This window comes from Micromesistius poutassou, assembly GCF_964030765.1.
Source record: "Micromesistius poutassou genome assembly, chromosome: 3".
In the NCBI taxonomy this organism is placed as follows: Eukaryota; Metazoa; Chordata; class Actinopteri; order Gadiformes; family Gadidae; genus Micromesistius; species Micromesistius poutassou.
Window position 1 is genome coordinate 5,480,140 of NC_140273.1, and position 20,977 is coordinate 5,501,116.

General features: G+C 45.6%; 2 protein-coding genes across 2 annotated transcripts; both read right to left on the bottom strand.

Moving 5' to 3' along the window:
- Positions 1-7,660: 7,660 nt before the first annotated feature.
- stra6l (STRA6-like) lies at positions 7,661-17,273 on the bottom strand. The gene is made up of 18 exons (XM_084465600.1): positions 17,232-17,273; positions 16,202-16,271; positions 15,072-15,172; positions 14,217-14,347; positions 13,700-13,820; positions 13,334-13,379; positions 12,825-12,944; positions 12,074-12,144; positions 11,790-11,895; positions 11,492-11,618; positions 11,288-11,363; positions 10,858-10,942; positions 10,712-10,760; positions 10,110-10,227; positions 9,871-9,990; positions 9,492-9,655; positions 8,584-8,727; positions 7,661-8,160 (listed from the first exon to the last, which is right to left on the bottom strand). The coding sequence occupies exons 1-18, from the start codon at positions 17,249-17,251 to the stop codon at positions 7,877-7,879; spliced, it is 1,953 nt and encodes a 650-aa protein (XP_084321726.1). The 5' UTR covers positions 17,252-17,273; the 3' UTR covers positions 7,661-7,876.
- An 811-nt stretch (positions 17,274-18,084) lies between these two features.
- Positions 18,085-19,620, bottom strand: spink4 (serine peptidase inhibitor, Kazal type 4). Its single transcript, XM_084465124.1, has 4 exons — positions 19,554-19,620; positions 19,221-19,252; positions 18,661-18,770; positions 18,085-18,173 (listed from the first exon to the last, which is right to left on the bottom strand). Exons 1-4 carry the CDS (start codon positions 19,609-19,611, stop codon positions 18,128-18,130), a joined length of 246 nt encoding a protein of 81 aa, XP_084321250.1. The 5' UTR covers positions 19,612-19,620; the 3' UTR covers positions 18,085-18,127.
- Positions 19,621-20,977: the final 1,357 nt, after the last annotated feature.

Consider the following 20,977-nt stretch of genomic DNA (forward strand, 5'->3'; position numbering starts at 1 on the left):
GGGCTGTAAGCTGGCTGTATGAAAGCCTGGGCCGGGGGTCTGTAGGCTGGCTGATGTCTGTAGGCAGGCTGGTGGAAGTCCTGGGGAAGGGGTCTGTAGGCGGGCTGAGGCCTATAGGCGGGCTGGTGGAAGTCCTGGGGAGGGGGTCTGTAGGCGGGCTGGTGGAAGTCCTGGGGAGGGGGTCTGTAGGCGGGCTGGTGGAAGTCCTGGGGAGGGGGTCTGTAGGCGGGCTGGTGGAAGTCCTGGGGAGGGGGTCTGTAGGCGGGCTGGTGGAAGGCCTGGGGAGGGGGTCTGTAGGCGGGCTGGTGGAAGTCCTGGGGAGGGGGTCTGTAGGCGGGCTGGTGGAAGTCCTGGGGAGGGGGTCTGTAGGCTGGCTGAGGCCTGTAGGCGGGCTGGTGGAAGTCCTGGGGAGGGGGTCTGTAGGCTGGCTGAGGCCTGTAGGCGGGCTGGTGGAAGTCCTGGGGAGGGGGTCTGTAGGCGGGCTGGTGGAAGTCCTGGGGAGGGGGTCTGTAGGCAGGCTGGTGGAAGTCCTGGGGAGGGGGTCTGTAGGCGGGCTGAGGCCTATAGGCGGGCTGGTGGAAGGCCTGGGGAGGGGGTCTGTAGGCGGGCTGCAGAGAGGCTCCTCTGTGTTGGATGGGGACAGCCGAGCTGGTCCCCCGGTCCTGCTGTCTGAACACAAGACTCTGACTTAGACTCAGGTTTGTGGACAACATGTGAATCGCCATATAGTTACTTCACAAAATGACTCAAAAACAAAAGTTTTGTTTCACTATGAAAAAAAAAGACCACTATATTGCCATCGTTTGCATTTGTTACGCTAAATGTTTTTTGGCAGAACAAATTCTGCCAAATGAAATGAATGAAAATGAAAAGCCGTTATTTCAGTAGTTGTGACAAAAGCAAACATAGCTGACTATGTTGAAGTTCATAGAAGAAAATTAAAGATGTTGCGGATTCAGTGGCACTGTTCGACTGGAGGACACATGCGTCCCAAGTGAAGCTTGTTGAGGTGGAGCCTCGGCCACGGGGCAGGGAGAGGGGGAGCTGCTGAGGTACCTGTAGTCTCCTGAAGCGCTTAATCCTCCATAGCAAGAGTAGGGCCGGTGACGCCCCGCCAGCCAGCCTGAGGAGCTCCCCAGTGAGGGCTGCCGCAGATTCGACCTTGGCTTCACTAAACAAGAGCAAGAGAGGGAAGTTCAAGATTACTTCATTTGTCCCAAGAGAAATTTGTCTTGGAAATAAAGGCTGCCACGACAAAATTACATTCATATAGTGACAGTCTGTCACTGCACTATAATTTTATGCATCGACAGACAAAAGGTTATATAGGCAGCAGAAAGGATCTGAAATGTAAAACATCCTTAGGTTATTCCCGGGTGGTGCATTGTGGAACACACCGTTGAGCATGTAGGGGTTGGAGGTCTTGAACCTCATCTTACAGTTGACCAGCTGCCTGCGGCCAGACTTCTTGGACGGCTTCTGTCGCGCCACCATCTCAGAGATGTGCTGCGTTTCCTTGCAGACGGCAGCAAAGCACCACATCTACACGACATAGGAACTATTAAGACACACGTAGTACATCTCGTCACTTAAGAGTGAGTGGGAAAACTGTTCATTAATATGTTCATTAATATGAATAATAAATAATCGTAGGCCTTTAGTATAATTAAATTGTTTACTCAATCAACAGTAGACATAAGTAACCTGACTCTCGCCAGATGAATTTCGTTCCGCCTAGCTCCACTCATCCATCTGGGATCGCTCTCGTTGACAGAAGCTTCTCTCGTTGAGGGAAGCTATGACTACATAACTTTAGTAACTGCAGACAGTTTCAATCTGAGATGGACTTAGGCCTATTCGTTATCCATGTATTTTATAGATATGTAAGCCATGCATGTTTGTTACCAGTGTATTTCAGATATGCATGTGGTAAACATGTTTGCCTACCATGTATTTAATATAGATTGACGTCCAGTCTATCTACATTGTTACATTAATTCCTGTAGATAGACCTTAGTCATACCTAACTCATATACCTAATCTCGGGAGGTATTTGAGGACTACCAGAAAATGGTAGAGCCAATCAGGACCGCCGGGCGGTCCTGATTTTTTATAGATGTGACGTAGCGGAGAAGCGAATGTTTTGATTCAGACAACAATGGCGGCTTGCATCTTCACGGGTTGGTTTCGATGTGAGTGGTTGAAGTAGCACGTCAATAAAGATGACGGACAAGTGGTTTATCCAATCATATGCAAGGATTTTTGATAAGGCCCAGCCTTCTAAAGCACCTCTTCAATGGAGCGATCCCAGATGGATGACTGGAGCTAGGCGGAACGAAATTCATCTGGCGAGAGTCAGGTTAAGACATAAGGGCTGTCAACGAATATTGACAATTTTAATATAACTGCTACGCTGATGACACTCAACTAATCCTCTTTCCCCTCCTCTCTCCTCCACCTCCCCCCCTGACAGCACCCTGATTGCAACACACATCTCAGAATGTCTGGCAGACATCAGTACTTGGACGACTGCCCATCACCTGAAGCTTAACCACAACAAGCGCTCCTCCTTATGCCAGGGGAAGATTGTCCTCACATGGACCTACTGGTCACTGTTGAGGACATCGCTGTATCTCCATTACCAACCGTGAGAGTTCACCAAGACTCTGCATAGCACTTATTGTATGTTGTACATCCTGCCACTAAATCTACTCACTTATTGTATGATTGTACGTCCTTGCACTTTGAAATAGTACTTAGAATTGCGTAGCATCTTATCCTAGCTAGCTTTGTTGTATACAGGGAAGGGGTTAACCTAACAATTGTTAGTGCGTGGCACTTGGTTCTATGAACATCCGTACTGTACCGACAGTGATATATTGTTTCACTTTCTCGTCCACGCCCTGATCTCCTCCAGGCTTGATTACTGTAACAGCCTGCTCATCGGTATACCCAACAAACACCTTCAGAAACTTCAATTCATTCAGAACTGTGCTGCCCGAACTCTGATGAAAACCCGCAAATACGACCACATCACCCCCATTCTTCAGAACCTACACTGGCTTCCCATAACCTCAAGAATCCAATACAAAATCGCCCTCATCACCCACCTTTGCATCTACAGCAACGCCCCACAATACCTCAAAGACCTCCTTACCCCTCACTCATCCACCCGTAACCTCCGGTCCCAAAGTACCAACCTCCTCCATCAGCCCCGCACACGACTCCGCATCATGGGAGACCGAGCCTTCTGCTCCACTGCCCCCCACATCTGGAACTCCCTCCCTGAACACCTACGACAACCCCAGTCTGTCGATGCCTTTAAAAAAGGGCTTAAAACGTTTCTATTCAAACAGGCTTTCCTAGGTCGTTCCTAGATGTTTTTATTCTCTTTCTGCACTTTCTTCTCCTCCTTTAGCTATTCTTTCTTCTGCTGATTTTAATCGTGTCTGATTTTAATCGTGTCTGATTTTTCTCTTAGTCTTTTGTTTATTTTGTTTTTTGGTTTCTGTAGCACTTTGAGATAACTTTATGAAAAGTGCTTTACAAATAAAATGTATTATTATTATTATTATTACTTTCTTCTGACAAATGTACTTATTCTAAGTCGCTTTGGATAAAAGCGTCTGCTAAATGCCCTGAAATGTAAATTAATATGAATTCCAAAACGACATATAATTGGGAATATTAATATTAGAATGTGAAAAGTAAATAAATAAAAAATATGCACTCCCTCGGTTTAGCTAGTTATCGCCCGCAGCACTGCATGAAGGAGAGGACTGACACACGTGGAAAATAACAAAACCAAAATAATCAACCGACAAGTGTTAGGAGATATGGAGAGTTTACAACGCAACTTCGGCCTCAGAGATTTGCTCTCCGAACAATCTGAAAAGCGTCGCCTGGCAATATTTGGGATTTTGGTCAGTATACAGCAAAATTGTGGAGCCTGGTGACAAAGTAGTATGCAAGCAATGTAAACTACAAGCACTAGCAACCTGAGGACACATACAATGCACCGAAATGAGCATTGCCTGATGTCCACAACTCCATCTAAACAGCCACGTCTTGACCAATTTTTTAAACTGTCGCCAAAAGCTCACTATCTGAAATACAAGAGGCTTGCACAAAGTAACTGACAGTCCACATGCAAGGACATTAGGCCGATCAGTATAGTTGATGGGACGGGTCTCAGAGAGTTCGGTCATTAATTGGGACCAAGGTACCGTAACCGTATCCCTAGCCGTGGAACAGAACTTCAGGCAAAAAATAAAGGAATCACCCAAAGACAGACATGAGTCTTACCACGGATGGGTGGACCTCCTACACCATCAACTTGGTTGTGCATAAAGAGCTCGGGGTCAGAGCCATAGAAACCACCTTGAGCAGAGATTATATGCAAATCTCCTTTTGCATATAACTATTTCTCAGCAAAGATGTAAAAATACTATCAAATTGTTGACTTCAATTGTTTATCTAAATGCGCATTTGCTCTCACTATACCCGCTTATCCAGATCGGAAAATTGAAACATGTAATATTGAGCCACTCCAGACTTTCAGAATTGAGAAAACTAAAAGTAACACAAATTGTTCACTGTTCATTGTGTGTGACAAACTAGCCCGGCTGGCTGGGTAGCGTAAGTCGGATGGGGTTTTGGAGATCGATAGTAATATTATTGTAAAGAAAGAACGGTAGGGGCTGACCAGTCTTTTCTATTTGTATAATATATCAGTTAGGCCTACTATATAGTGATTTTATTGTAAACAGTATTAATATTATTAGTATTAGTATTGGTCAGCAATGAAAACATATGTCCAGGTTTTGATCGGCAACAAACTAGTTGAAATGTTGTGAATTGAAGTTAATTTTTCCTCGAGATTTAAAATCAGCTGTGGTCAAAGGAAAATCACCGAAGTCCAGGGAGAGCGATCGGTGAGTCAAGATATCAGGGTTCGCTTAAACATATCCGACTCGAATTACCCCCCTGTACTTTTACCATAGCAGTCTGACCACATTTCTTTAAACCATCTTATTGTGAGGAGTATTTATTAACATTTGCATTCGCCTCACCTCGCCCATGCGGTGCTCCAGCCGCACCACGGCGGGGATGCTGCGGAGGAAGTCCTCCAGGCCGGGGTAGCCCAGCGCGCGGTGCGGGATCAGCTCCCCGCACAGCCCGCGGTAGTCGCTCTGAAGCCGGCCGATCGGCACCCCCTCCTTGGAGGACAGCACCACCGACCTCAAGATTTTTTTAATTGATTCACCGTCCATCTTGAAGGGTTTTTTTGGGGGAAAGTGCGAAAAGTAAAGTTACACGTGTACATTTGGTAGTTAGCGGTCATCAACACGTAGGATTAGCCCACACATTAAGACAAAGAGGACGTCAGAACAGTTCACAATAAGTATTAAATTACGTAGTATTGAACAATCTAGAACCAAATGCCGAAATTAAGCAACTAGAATTAATTTGTGTTTTCGTTAACTTTCCTTCAACTAACCATAAATCTTCCTCTGGTGTCGCGCGCGAGAGTTTGAGGTTGAAAGGTCAAATAGGAGTCAATGGCAGCTAGGTGTTTTGTAAACTTTATTTCAACCACACTCCTGACAAAAAATACAGACTGGCGAAAAATACGATTTGTTAAAACAATTCCTTCCTAGAAATTCAATAAATGCTAAAATTAATTTAGAAAATATTTAACCAAACAATACATTCGTGCATTCAAGGTCCATAAATATGTAGTAATATGTAGTAATATGTTACTCCACATATTAAATAAAGGAAGAATGGTGCATTGATGGCTAATTTGAGGGAAGCTATGACTACATAACTTTAGTAACTGCAGACAGTTTCAATCGGAGATGGACTTAGGCCTATTCGTTATCCATGTATTTTATAGATATGTAAGCCATGCATGTTTGTTACCAGTGTATTTCAGATATGCATGTGGTAAACATGTTTGCCTACCATGTATTTAATATAGATTGACGTCCAGTCTATCTACATTGTTACATTAATTTCTGTAGATAGACCTTAGTCATACCTAACTCATACAGAAAACACACAAGACTTAACAGTATGTAAAAATTTACTTTGAAAACTTTTAACTCCATCAAAAACGTGCAAAAGGTAACACAAGTGTAACCTTTTGCACAAAGACCAAACTTCAAATCAGTTATTTATTACCTTTTACAACGAGCACAATTCCATAAAACATTTCTAATTTTTCCAAATCCAAACTAACCAACTGGTTAACCTTGGCTGCTACCCCAACGCTGCTCAGCAGGCGTACCATGCTATGGGTCCTTCCCTTAACCATGCTGCTGGTCCTCCCCTTAACCATGCTGCTGGTCCTCCCCTTATCCATGCTGCTGGTCCTCCCCTTAACCATGCTGCTGGTCCTCCCCTTAACCATGCTGCTGATCCTCCCCTTATCCATGCTGCTGGTCCTCCCCTTAACCATGCTGCTGGTCCTCCCCTTAACCATGCTGCTGGTCCTCCCCTTAACCATGCTGCTGGTTCTCCCCTTAACCATGCTGCTGGTCCTCCACTTAACCTGCTGGTCCTCCCCTTATCCATGCTGCTGGTCCTCCCCTTAACCATGCTGCTGGTTCTCCCCTTAACCATGCTGCTGGTCCTCCACTTAACCTGCTGGTCCTCCCCTTATCCATGCTGCTGGTCCTCCCCTTAACCATGCTGCTGGTTCTCCCCTTAACCATGCTGCTGGTCCTCCCCTTAACCATGCTGTGGGTCCTCCCCTTAACCATGCTGCTGGTCCTCCCCTTATCCATGCTGCTGGTCCTCCCCTTATCCATGCTGCTGGTCCTCCCCTTAACCATGCTGCTGGTCCTCCCCTTATCCATGCTGCTGGTCCTCCCCTTAACCATGCTGCTGGTTCTCCCCTTAACCATGCTGCTGGTCCTCCCCTTAACCATGCTGCTGGTCCTCCACTTAACCTGCTGGTCCTCCCCTTATCCATGCTGCTGGTCCTCCCCTTAACCATGCTGCTGGTCCTCCCCTTATCCATGCTGCTGGTCCTCCCCTTAACCATGCTGCTGGTTCTCCCCTTAACCATGCTGCTGGTCCTCCCCTTAACCATGCTGCTGGTCCTCCACTTAACCTGCTGGTCCTCCACTTAACCTGCTGGTCCTCCCCTTAACCATGCTGCTGGTCCTCCCCTTAACCATGCTGCTGGTCTCCCCTTAACCTGCCGGTCCTCCCCTTCTCCTCCCAACAACGTATGTCTTAGATGTCTTTAGTTGAATGCTTATTTCTCATCAATATTTGGTATAGTGCAGATATAATTCAAATAGTTCCTTTGTATGAATTGCTTATCATTTTGATCACATCTGTTACTTCCATGGTGGTGTGTGGACCAAGCTGTGGTTACCTTGGTTAGCCACAGCCCGAAAACGTAATCCTACCCGGCTGGTCTATAGTTTTTAATTATTCAGAACCAGTTAACCAATTAGTTAAATCCATATGATTTTTTATTTTGTTGTCTTCATCTTTAATAGTATACTGGATTGGATATTCTCTGGCCAATACAGAAAACACAACACATTATGTTGGGTCCAAAGTTACATTTATATCAAAAAAGATTTGGTTTTCACTCTTTATCAAAAAACATGTTAATGTATAAAAACATGAAAGTGTAAAAGCAAAAACAATTCAAGCAAACAAATTGTTGACATTTGAACTTTTACAATGATCAAAATTCTGTAGAAAAAACTCAAACCCCCATCCCCATATACCAACAACAATAACAAAAGCATGAACAACACTAACAGCATTCAAATGCAAGGCACCTCACCTTTCCAAATCATGTGATATTCATCAAACCTTGATCGTGATCAAACCTTCCCACGATGGTGGTCTAAACTTCCAATGACGATTGTCCGTTCCATTGATCCTGTGTGTTCAGCTGCTTTGGCGGTGTTCCCCCGCCAGAGGGTGCTGTTGAGCTGGTCTGTATCCGAGCCGCTGTTACAAATCTTCGTATTCTTGTGAAGTGGTCAGACGGCTGGTTGTCTGCCTGGGCTGAGGTGGAGCAGGGTGAGGGGGTAGCGAGGTGTTTCCTGAGCAGGATGAGGGGAGGGTTCCTCAGTAGGGTGTACGCCAGCGCCCAGCGCTTCCTGGCTCTGCTGTGCACACCAGACTCTGGGTCGGGGATGGCAGGGGAGAGATTGGACAAGATGGATAATGTTGGATGTAGTAGACTTAAGGCCCCCGATATACTTAAAATCTAATCAAAATGGTGTTTTCGCACAGACTAAATTTAATTTGCAGCATTCAACAGCAGTTCAACTGCCTATGAGAACACAGCAATTTAGTTTATTGCAAAGATTGGATGCGATAGATGAACGTACATACAAGGTAGCAAGAGTATGATAAGGTTGGTCTCTATTTTCTGTTATAAAATAGAGATAATATAAATATATTTGTGTGATTAGAAATATTATTCAAACAAACAAGTTTCTTACACACACACACACACACACACACACACACACACACACACACACACACACACACACACACACACACACACACACACACACACACACACACACACACACTGACCGAGGGTTGTATTACGGAATGGCTGGTAGGGGCCTGCTGCTTGTGGCGCAAAGGATCTGGACCACAGCAGGTTACAGAAGCACACCAGCGTCGGGTTGCCATGGTAGTGGTCTGCAAAGATCATGCCCACCCACCATGTATAGCCTAGAAACACAGCAGGAGAACCACATCATGAGCAGACACTAGGGCTTTAGACCATCCTGTCAACACCTCTTGTCTGTACGACTGCATCCAGGGGAGCTCCAGCCCGCTCACACACCCCATGGACGGACACCGGTCCATCCATCCTCCTGAGAGGCAGCAGGGGGGGAGCTACACATCTGAAGATAACTAGCTGGTGGTGACTGGACGACGACTGGTAGATAACTAGCTGGTGACTGGACGACGACTGGAAGATAACTAGCTGGTGGCTGGACGACGACTGGAAGATAACTAGCTGGTGACTGGAAGATAACTAGCTGGTGACTGGACGACGACTGCAAGATAACTAGCTGGTGACTGGATGACAACTGGAAGACAACTAGCTGGTGACCGGATGACGACTGCAAGATAACTAGCTGGTGACCGGATGACGACTGGAAGTTAAGCATAGAGCAGTTAAGCATAGCTCAGTGTAGCATAGCTCAGTGTAGCATAGCTCAGTTTAGCATAGCTCAGTTTAGCATAACACAGCAAAGTGTAGCACAGAGTAGCATAGCACAGCATAGGGTAGCACAGCATAGCTTAGCACAGTATAGCATAGCCTTGCATAGTGTAGCACAGCAAAGTGTAGCACAGCATAGCGTGGCATAGCATAGAGTAGCACAGCATAGTGTAGCACAGCATAGTGTAGCACAGCATAGCATAGAGTAGCACAGTATAGCGTAGCATAGCATAGCATATCATAGCACCGCTGTAGCACAACCCACCCAGGTCCTTGGCCTCGTGTCCTTTGGTCATGATGGTGCGGTCAATGCGAGCCAGCAGCACCACTCCCACACTCAGGCTGACCAGCAGGCGCTGGACGCAGGCGCTCAACCCCAGCACCACGTTGTAGAAGAAGAAGAAGTAGCTGAAGCAGTTGTACGCTCTCCTGGGAACGAGAGCGAGAAGGCATTGAGACGCTGGCTGTCTGCCCCCGCTGTGGCTACTCCCTAAACCAACAGCCCTCACCGGTGAAGCGACTCAATGGGGTTCCACAGGTTGGAGGGTTTAATGAGGATGAGACGTTTGTTGGGTAGTGTGGGGCCAGAGCAACGTGAAGTCAGTGTCTGGATGTTCTGGACGCTCCGGGCGAACGCTGCTCACCTGTTGTTGAGGGCCAGAGGTTTGTGTTTCTCTGTCGTCGTCAGCTTATCCTGCAGGAAGAACATCTGGACAGTGTATACCTGCAGACAACCCACGGCCAGGAATACTGCCAAGCTCAGCCTGAGATAAAGAAGGGTGACCATGTTAAGCATACACACATGCGTCTACAGGTATGTATCCACCCACCCGTTAATAAACCCGTCAGTAGGTCCAGAATAGCATAAGATGAGGGACGTTACAATGAGTTGGCCAAAGTGGTCAGTCTCTCCAGGATCTGGCCGTGGAGGATGGGAACGATCATTGTATATGCAAAGATCAGGATAGCCAGGAAGGTCACAAAGCTAATGATGAGGTAACCTAGGAAAGAAACACACCTACATGTATCCGGCTATTTGTCTTGCTAAAATGGCTATACAGTCAACTAGCAACAATAAAAAGATGATTTCCCATACTTCAATGGTTTTTTTTGTTTATGACACCACAAACTATCATCAGATATCCTTAAGCTGCACCTTTTGAATAATTAAAATCTATTTACCTTCCTCACTCAGTGGCCATCTTGAATTTTTTTTTTGGGGGGGGGGGGTGTAGCTGTGAAATCTTACCTTGAATTTACTACTTCAAACACTTTTTCTTGTACGGTATGGTCAACACAAATTAGGTTTCAGTATCAGTAGCTGTTACAAACTGTCAAAAGAGCAACTGGAATCCCCAGGAATGCCCCACCAGAGTCGTTCTAATTGAAGATGGCCACCGAGTGAAAAAATCGAATATAATCTATACAGACATTTATAGATATATATATATATAGATATATTTTAATGTGTGACGAATGCCATACCCCATAACGTGTAAGCGATTTGACACCCAGAGTATCTGGCAATGGCAGCCTGTAAGAAAACAACCAGATCAACCAAAAATGTACTTTATAATTGATTCTGACACAAGGCCTGTTTGTGTGTGTGTGTGAGCGTGTCTGTTGCTCACCATACTAGAAGCAGGGTTGATATTCTTGCGGAACTTCTCAGGGAGGAAGCCCCTCTGCCCCATCCACAGCCTCTTCATCTGCTTCCTGTTACAAACAACCCCCCCCCCCCCCCGCTTGGTCAGAACAGGACCCCAACATGGTCAGGACTGACCCGACATGGTCAGTACTGACCCGACATGGTCAGGACTGACCTGACATGGTCAGTACTGACCCGACATGGTCAGGACTGACCCGACATGGTCAGTACTGACCCGACATGGTCAGGACTGACCTGACATGGTCAGTACTGACCTGACATGGTCAGAACAGGACCCCAACATGGTCAGTACTGACCCGACATGGTCAGGACTGACCCGACATGGTCAGTACAGGACCACAACACGCCCAACCTTGGAGAAGCCTTTAGGCGTGCAGAGGCTGATGAGCTACCTGTAACACACCAGAACGTGGAAGATGTAGACCAGGGAGATGAGGCAGGCTGTGATGGAAGCTATTGTCCATGACGCTGAAGAAATAAACACAACCACATTCCTTAAGTACAGTAAATAAAATAAAACTTGGTGTGTCTGTGCATGTTTCTGTGTGTGTGTGTGTGTGTGCATGTGTGTGTGTGTGTGTGTGTGGAAGACTCACTGCGTACGATGATGGCAGACTCCTTCAGTGAGGCAGAGGTGGAAATATTCAGGGCATCCAGCCTTACAATCAAGCTGTCCAAGACACCAAAGATGACCTGGCTCCCCACATATGAATAGTACACCAGCTGATGGACACACACTGTCTTATCACCAGAATGAACCAGCAGGCAGACAGACAGGCAGATACTTTCTGTTCAAAATGTTGTCAGACGGACAGAGCGAAGGGTAAGTGGATAGACAGACAAAAAGGAAGACAGGAACGAAGACAGACAGACAGGCAGACAGACAGTCCTCACAGTGTAGAGGCCTATGAGGCTGATGATGGTGGTTCCTATCAGTCTGTTGGGGAACCTGAAGTGTGGGTCCCACCTGTACACCCTCCTTTCGAACCAACTTTCCCTGCTGTCACACACACACACACACACACACACACACACACACACACACACACACACACACACACACACACTCAAACACAAACTAAACAGACTTTGCAGTGATCATTTGTGTGCACATTTACACGTGGATGTATGAACGTGTGCGTCCGAGCATGTGTGTGTGTGTGTGTGTGTGTATGTACCCAGGAGGAGGTGGTTTCCGTAGCAACCTCTTGACATATTGCACATGGTGTTCCATCCCCTCTCCTGGAGCCTGGACGGCACATTGGAACAAGATGTTGTGACCCTCTAGAAGCAGGCGCCCCCCTAGCTGTACGCTTCTCAACTCACAGTCCTCTGACCGCATCCAGTCATGTCTCCTCCCCTGCGACTCCTGTTTGATGGCTGCGTGTGTGTTTGTTTGTTGTCTGTCCGTCAATTAACCTCCTCCTCCCCTGCTCCTCTGCACACCTGCTCATCGTCTGCAATCATCTCCACCACGCCGGCCTCCACCGGATGGATGTGCCGTTGTTTGTGACCCTAACTTGTTTGTCCGTGTCTGGGTTCTGCCTAGATCCGTGACACATCCATAGTGGTGTAGGCCTACTACACTCATAGACCTGTAATTATTGCTATCTGTTACTTGTATTGGTCATTCCTCTCCATAGCAGTCGGCGCTACAGGCCAATGCCTCCTTCTGGCCCTGCGGTATGTGAATATAGTGTGCGTTTAACTGTTAACATGACGGTGGGCCGTCATGTTAACAGTTTTGTGTAACAGTTTTGTTTCAGGCACACACTTTCTCCAAAAGACTGATCGCGTACTTTAAGTTCAAATGCTGCATATTCAATTCAAATTGTTTTGTTGACAGATTTCATCAGTGTTTCTTCTGTGTTTTTCAGCTTCTTTGATTTGCTAGGTGTCCTGTGTAAAATGATCTCTACTCCTGGTTACCTGATTCTGTGGGTGTCCTTGCACAGCTTTGACCAATATGAGGGAGAAGCGACCCAGGAGAAAGACGAAGGATAGGATGGTCGGCAATGACGTTATCAGATTCTCATACCTACCAAAAAGCTACACACAAACAAAGTGTTTCACAGTAATGGTTGAAACATTCAGGTGAACAGTTACGTAACTGTATGAATAGTGGAAGTCACCTGACCATATGAATTCGGAAATGGTAACCGGTAACTGACTACATGAATGGGTGAACCTGAATGTATTAATGGCTAAATAGTTACCAGACTGTATGAATGGGTGAATAGTTACCTGACTATAAGAATGGGTCATTATTTATCTAGCAGTATGAATAGGTGAATAGTTACCTGACTTTAGGAATGGGTGAATTGTTACCTGACTGTATGTATAGGTGAATAGTTACCTGAATGTATGATGGGTGAATAGTTATCTGACTCTATGAATGGTGAAGAGTTACCTGACCATATGAACAGGGGAATAGTCACCTGACTCTGTGGACAGATGATTACAAGCGTGAACATGACACCGAGCCTGCAGTAAAACAGACAAGGCAGGTAAGTGTAAAGTTTGCTAACATGCTAGGCTAATGCTTCAAAGATGAATGGCAGGCTAGAGTGTAGAGTATAGCTAGCTTACATGCTAGACTGATGCTTACAACTAGCTAACATGCAAGGCTAATGCTTATATGACATGAATGGATGGTTAGCAGACTAGCAGGTTAGAGTGTAGACTAGGGAATAGCCAGCTAGCACTCTAGGCTAATGCTTTAGAGATGGATGTTGGTTAGAAGGCTGGTGTTGAGTAAGGCTAAGCTAACATTCTAGGCTAATGCCTCAGAGATGGAGGGTTACCAGGCTAGAGTGTAGAGTATTCCCAAAAGAGCTCCAACTCCTCTAGCAGATGTAGACAGGCATGCGAAGAATGGAAAGTAGACTAGCCCAACCTCGAACGCTCCAAGAAGGAACACAAAGGCTGGAAATATATAGACATATTAGAGTGTCAGGAAAATCTAATATAGTCAAACACAATCCATCATCATCAAATCTATCAAAATACATTCCACAATAATTTCATTTAATCCAGTAATATTCAATCCACATTAATGATTACAATGAATTGAATATTACTAGATTAGTTTCATATAATTCAATTCAATCTATTCTAATGCAATCCAGTGATATTCAACTATACAAATCTACTTGAACATTAAAAAATATATCAACCAGTAATCTTGAATCTAATCTACCCTAATCTATCATCTAATCTTTCTTCCAGAATGAGAGAAGGGAGAGGGGCGTGTCTTCCAGAATGAAAACGGAAAAGGGGGCGTGTCTTCCAGAGTGGAAACAGAGAGGGGGCGTGTCTTACTCTGGGCCCAGGCCGGAGCAGGAAAGAGGACGTGTTGCTGGTTGAACAGCAGGAGGACCGCGTAGGACGAGGCGCCAAAGGCAAACCCGTAGGACCAGCGGTTGCTCAGGCTGTCCATCGCCTCCAGAGGCCTACAACACACAGCATCTCCATCAGTCTGAGGCATTACCACAGCCTTCATTAAGTTACCATAGCAACACAGCATCTCCATCAGTCTGAGGCATTACCACAGCCTTCATTAAGTTACCATAGCAACACAGCATCTTCATCACTCTGAGGCATTACCACGGCCTTCATTAAGTTACCATAGCAACACAGCATCTCCATCACTCTGAGGCATTACCACAGCCTTCATTAAGTTACCATAGCAACACAGCATCTCCATCAGTCTGAGGCATTACCACAGCCTTCATTAAGTTACCATAGCAACACAGCATCTTCATCACTCTGAGGCATTACCACGGCCTTCATTAAGTTACCATAGCAACACAGCATCTCCATCACTCTGAGGCATTACCACAGCCTTCATTAAGTTACCATAGCAACACAACATCTCCATCACTCTGAGGCATTACCACAGCCTTCATTAAGTTACCATAGCAACACAACATCTCCATCACTCTGAGGCATTACCAGGGCCTTCATTAAGTTACCATAGCAACAGAACGTCACTCTGAAGCATTACCACGGCCTTCATTAAGTTACCATAGCGACAGAACGTCACTCTGAAGCATTACCACGACCCTCATTAAGTTACCATAGCAACACAACATCATCAGAAGCATTACCACGACCCTCATTAAGTTGTTGTAGCTTCATGTGAATGCTGGGTGTCGGATTGCGTTGGTAACCTACACCACGATGCCAAAGTGCCCCGCCACGCAGGGCAGCCGCTGGTCCACCACCCAACGACGCTCCCTCGTCTGGAAGAAGGACAGCACCATGACGATCACCACCTGAAACACCACAACACCAGGGGCAGGAAGCTGAACTGAGGACGTGTGAGGAGGGACATTTTATGGTCACGGTTAAGGCTTGGTCAGGATTCCGGCGTTTCCTCCTTCTGTGGTCTTTGCCAGGGTTGGACACGCCTAACCTCAGTGAGTTGAGTAAGAGTTGGAGTTGAGTCACACTGCTCTTGTCTCCACCCGGGGTGGATCTCAACAGGAGACAAAGCTCAAGTCTTAACTAACACTTTAAGGTTCAGGGTTAGTGTTTGGAAGATCTTCTGTTTCCCTCCTCACCTCACAGACCCAGAGCTACGCCCCTTTATTTGCCTTACCTACCTACCTACCTACCTACCTACACACACACACACACACACACACACACACACACACACACACACACACACACACACACACATACCCACACATAAACCTTGGAACTCTGACTGGACAACCCTGTGTTCTCAATTGTTCTCATCATTGGTCTCAAGCCAGCACCTGGACAGTCCTAACAGTCCTCTTCAGTTAGGGTTAGGGCATTGTCTACTGGGTTAGGTTAAGTTAAAGGTAAGGTTTGGTGACTGACAGATGGTTAAAGGTCCCATGACATGCCACCATGTGGTGTGATTAGCTGTTACAAGCCGTTTTGGAAATCTGCCCTATGACACCACAGGTGGGCGTGTGACAGAGGGATAGATGAGCAACGTTTGCTACAGTCATCTGGGTATTCTGGTAGAATGATCTATCCAGCAGACAGTCATAAGGGGCAGCTTTCCAAAACGGCTTGTAACTGCTAATCACACCACACCTGGTGGCATGTCATGGGACCTTTAAGGGTTTAGATTCTAGGTTTAAGGTAGAATTAGGGTACTGACAGCTGGGTTAGGGTTAAGGGTTAGGAAATGGGTAACGGTACAGACAGCTGGGTTGGGAACATGTACGGTTAACGGTTAAAGGTTAAGGTAGTGTTTGGTTACTGACAGCTAGTTTGGGGTTAGGGGTAAAGGTTTAGAAAGGGTTAAGGGTTAGGATACTCACAGCTGGGACCAGGCAGAGGTGAATCACCAAGTTCTCGTCAAGTTTATTCCTACAGTAAACATCAGGGACCCTGTTGAAACACAACCAATCAGACCACTGTATAATCAGCATCATCTTTATTATTACTATTTTTATTATCAGTCATTATTATTGAAGTTGTATTTTATTCTACAACTGTTCTGTCCAGGACCGTTAATCTTATCCATCCAATCACGTTGACAATGGTTAATCTTCAACACTTTGTATTCTATTGTGGGAGCCATTCAACCACTGAGCAGTTAAATGGTCACCTATTAGCTCATCTTTTCCCTACGTTCTGAGGTGTCCCTTCAGCAAGGCACCTAACTGCCCTGCGAGGGCGTCGGCTCGGTTACAGCTTTGGTACAGACGACGTGAGGCGCAACCTTTCGCAGGATGTTTACTCCAAAGTTTTGGGTGTAGGCTTCAAAATCGTACACAAGGTACACAAGGTCTTTATACCAAGGATTTTGAGTTATTTATTGCCGTACACAATGTTGTACACAAAACACCATTATTACTCAATCAGGATCTATTTTAATGACCGTGTATTGGGAGTTTACAGCTAATCTTTGAGAAATATTAGCGTTTCCGGGGAAATAACACATTTGATAACACATACATGTCTGCACTGGGTCCTGCCACCACCCCCTTCACACCAGCCTCCACCTCAAACAAATACATCAACCAGACCATTGCTTTGAGCCTAAATAACGCAACTATTCCTTGAGAGAAGAAGTAAACTACACAAAAGTCAATCTCAGTACGACTCACGGCCGAACCCGTAAGAAGAGGTTCTGTAATCATAACTTAACCTTGATCTTCAGGTTGACTGTTGAGAGCGCCACACACTCCCTCATCCAAACGGTCTAATGTTTGCTGAGCACAAAGTGCTTGGTCGTATTGGGTCAATCTGTGGTTTCTCCCACGGTGAGGAGGGGGGGGGGGCTATCAAAGCGCTGGGGAGACCGAGATAAAAACTTTCAATATTTAATAAGACTCAGATACTCACTCTGTTGGCGTTGTATTCATGGCTGTGTTCGGTCGTGGTGTATCAAGCTCAGATACTGCATGCAGGAAGTGATGAAAATAGGAAACCGGTTTTTCGCATCCCGCCCTGCCAAACTTTTTTACATCCCGCCCTGTCACACTCGCTTGAGTCATTCTCTCTCTCTCTTTCCTCTTGCTGTCTCCTCCTTGGCTTTTTAAGTCTTCCACCACCTAGTCTTGCCCACATCCCACATCCCTGGGGCCCCCAGCTACTGTGCATGTGGAATGTGTGGTGTTTTGATGTTGTGTTTGTGGGTTTATGTATGTTTGTGTGTGTGTGTGTGTGTGTGTGTGTGTGTGTGTGTGTGTGTGTGTGTGTGTCAGGCACCCCAGGAGAGGGGACAGATGCACAGCGGAGGCACACACACATATACTATAAAAGATCCAGTATCTCGGAATAAACAGGATACAAGATACACTGTACATACATGGAGGTTGTGTGCAATAGTGCAATCATTGTGAACTGACAGAAAAGGAGAAGTTTTACATTTACATAGCTGTGCTAGTGGTTAAAGTCCAGTGGGATGAGTCTGTTTATGGGGAGTTTGAGGTCTCTCTCTCTCTCTCTCTCTCTCTCTCTCTCTCTCTCTCTCTCTCTCTCTCTCTCTCTCTCTCTCTCTCTCTCTCTCTCACTCTCACTCTCTCTCACTCTCACTCTCTCTCTCTCTTTCAATGTGTTACTGGTATGGTATGTGATTGATACTGTGTTGACCAGGCAGTTGTTCATCTGCTACAATAAATGAGGCCGACCTTCTCTGCTCAAGACACTTTTATTATTATCATGCTTGGCGTTCCAAGGTCACCAAGGAGACAGTCCGAGACTGGTTCCCTTATTACCGACATCACTTCCTGGGCAGGTCAGCAGTTGCCCTCCTTTGCGATCAGAATGTTTGTTTTGGTGATTCTGTGGAAAGAGACGGGATGCAGAGTGAAACAGGAATTTATTTAGCGGTATTCGTGATTGTGTTCATGATTTGCGATTGTGCTTAGAGACGAAGCATGCATGCATGTGCAGCATGTTAACAAAGAAATCACAAAAACAGCTTTAGAGAAAATATTGTCAATTCACTTTGAAATAACTGAGACTAATGCTGGTCTGTCTCTCTTCTGCTCTTTTCACAACTCAAATTATACCTACAGCACTGTAGGGACAACTAAATTTATTGTGTATATAGGTGTCTATATTAAATAGTTATAACAATTTTTATTATTATTCATATTTGAATATTTGCAGTGCTCTATTTACTGCTGTAATAAGGAATAATAACATACTCCCTTATCTTATCTTTGGTGTGTTTGTCTGAGTGCGAGTGTGTGTGTGTGTGTGTGTGTGTGTGTGTGTGTGTGAGAGATAGTGAGCAGTAACCACAGGGGATGTTTTGTTCACTTACTGCCTCTCCACACACAGGACGCACTCGTTGCCATAAGTTACGCCGTCACTGCCGCACATGGGGTCAAGGTTCAGGGGGCACGCCAGCTCCTCAGGGTCATGGCAGGTCGGCTGTAGGCAGGAGGGGTACCGTCGTCACCATGGAGATACACACTAGAGCGGGCGCGGATTGACCAGGGGTTCATGTGCTCCACAGATCAGGGCGCCGGGGAGGGATTCAACCCGCTTAGTGGAGCTGGAGCAGACGCTCATCCCCAGAGACTACTAAGGCCTACTTTGAACCCCCATAGAGCCTCTTTATATTGGTATTTGGATCACTACTGTTATACACAAAATCTGATACATTCCAATGAATTACTACTTGGGATTCTCAGAGACAGATTCGTTAAGAAACCAAGATCTGTTTCTGCCTCAGATACATTTTTTAGGGCAAGAGTTGTTAAGCTTTCTGCCCGTTCAACCATTCCCTCTTGACTTAATTCATCATCAAGTCAAGTGCTTAGAAATGGTTGGCCTTTATGATCACGCTTTAAAGGGGAAGTGAGTTAGAGTTAAATTTACCTTTCTGGGTAACCCTGGCTCGTCCGCACCACCTGTTAAACAATTTCGGTGGTAGTCAGGCACAATGGAGGCAAACACATTTGCTAAAGGGCAAAGAAAATGTTTTACTAGTGATACACAAGACTTCAGAATCCTGATATAATGCTCAATTGTACATAGTAGCATCTTGTGTCCCACAAGCTCATCATTAACGATCTGCCCCGGTCTCCATATAAAACTAATAATACTAATAATACTAATAATAATAACAATGGGTATCCACAGATATTCTGTGAATACCTAATCATAATAAGTGAACTGTGACATTAGGAATCATATTTGACTCTGTTTTACCGGTAATGATGAAGACCGCCAGGAGCCCAAAGACAACCACTGCTCTTCCAGTCAACATGTTGCAGAATAACTCAAACTGGTCCACCTCACAACGTAGTGAGCTGTCCTCCTGGGATCACAGCAGGTGACACAAACACACAAACACTCACAGAAACACGCCTGCATGCATGTACACAGTCACACACACACACACACACACACACACACACACATATGCACGCACACACACACTCACACACACGCATGCATGTACATGCTCACATACACAAACATACACACTTACATAATGTTCAGTTAGCCAAAGTTAGTCTAAAATACACACATTTTAGTGATTTCACTCGTTTCTTTGTGACATAAATTTGAAAATCGAATATGAAGGACTGCAGTGTTTTATATGAAGTAGACTAGTGTGTTGCTGCTGATCTGAAAGTGTATTCGTATTATACAAGTGTGTATCATTTTGTCATCAGAGTAACATTTTGACAAAGGATTGTTAGGTTTCGATAGCAGTTAGTTTCAATTTGACAAAGATGTGAGTGAATGGTATATTTCCCAGTGTTGTGTCTCATTTGCTTGTGTGTTGAGTTTTGACATAATGAGCCAAGTTTTGCAGAACGTGTTCAAGCAACGGGAAAAAAACTGTATTCAACTTAACAATTGAGTTCGACTGTGCTCCTGATTAGGTGCGTGAAACGTGTAAAACGTGGGCAGGTCAAGCCTCCATTGAGTTTGGCTAACTCGGTCAAATGCTCACTCGGTCTCATGAAGTTCTTGTCTGATGGATGATGGGCAAAATAGCCTAACGAGCACATCACACCCCTCGTATCCCTAGTAAGTGAAGTCGCCTGGCGGCGACTTGAGGGGGATATGATGGGCAAAATAGCCTAACGAGCACATCACATGACATGTACATTACGAATATAGTTAACTCTTGTTCTAAACTAACGAACATATCACATGTACATTACGAATATAGTCAGCTATTTTTTCAGGTCAAGGCCTGAGCCGGAGGCCGCATGTCCCAACTAGGGGAGATGCTGGAGACTCAGACAATGCACCACACATTCGCAAGAACAGGAGTCAGTCTGCTGATAATATTCGGCCACAACTCTGGGTCAAGATACCCCTCGAGAAGCCCTCGCACCTGGTTAGAAACACAGAAGACACTCATAAACGATATCAGAGCCCAGAGGCTCAAGATCAAGCTAAACATCCAGAAACACACACAGCAGCCTAAACGCACACACCTCGTTGGGAGGGAAAATACAGCATAAGACTGTACCACACAGATCACCTCATGCTCTTCTGAAGCAGAACTTCCACGGAGGTGACCTCAGCGCTGTTAGGGACTTAGAAATATTCGATCTCTCATGCTTTATGAATCTGTATCACCTTTTCTTCTTTACTCAATAAATCCGAGGCCC

Bases quoted from the DNA above. Each gene is read 5' to 3' on its own strand.
- stra6l (XM_084465600.1), bottom strand. From the start codon at position 17,251: ATGAATACAACGCCAACAGA. The intron at 11,619-11,789 runs GTGAGGACTGTC...TGTGTCCATCAG, and splicing joins GCCTCATAGGCCTCTACACT to CTGGTGTACTATTCATATGT. The intron at 9,991-10,109 runs GTAACGTCCCTC...TCTTTATCTCAG, and splicing joins ACCACTTTGGCCAACTCATT to GCTGAGCTTGGCAGTATTCC.
- spink4 (XM_084465124.1), bottom strand. From the start codon at position 19,611: ATGTTGACTGGAAGAGCAGTGGTTGTCTTTGGGCTCCTGGCGGTCTTC. The intron at 19,253-19,553 runs GTAAAACAGAGT...ATTGTTTAACAG, and splicing joins GGCGGTCTTCATCATTACCG to GTGGTGCGGACGAGCCAGGG. The intron at 18,174-18,660 runs GTAAGTGAACAA...CTCTTTCCACAG, and splicing joins GTCCTGTGTGTGGAGAGGCA to AATCACCAAAACAAACATTC.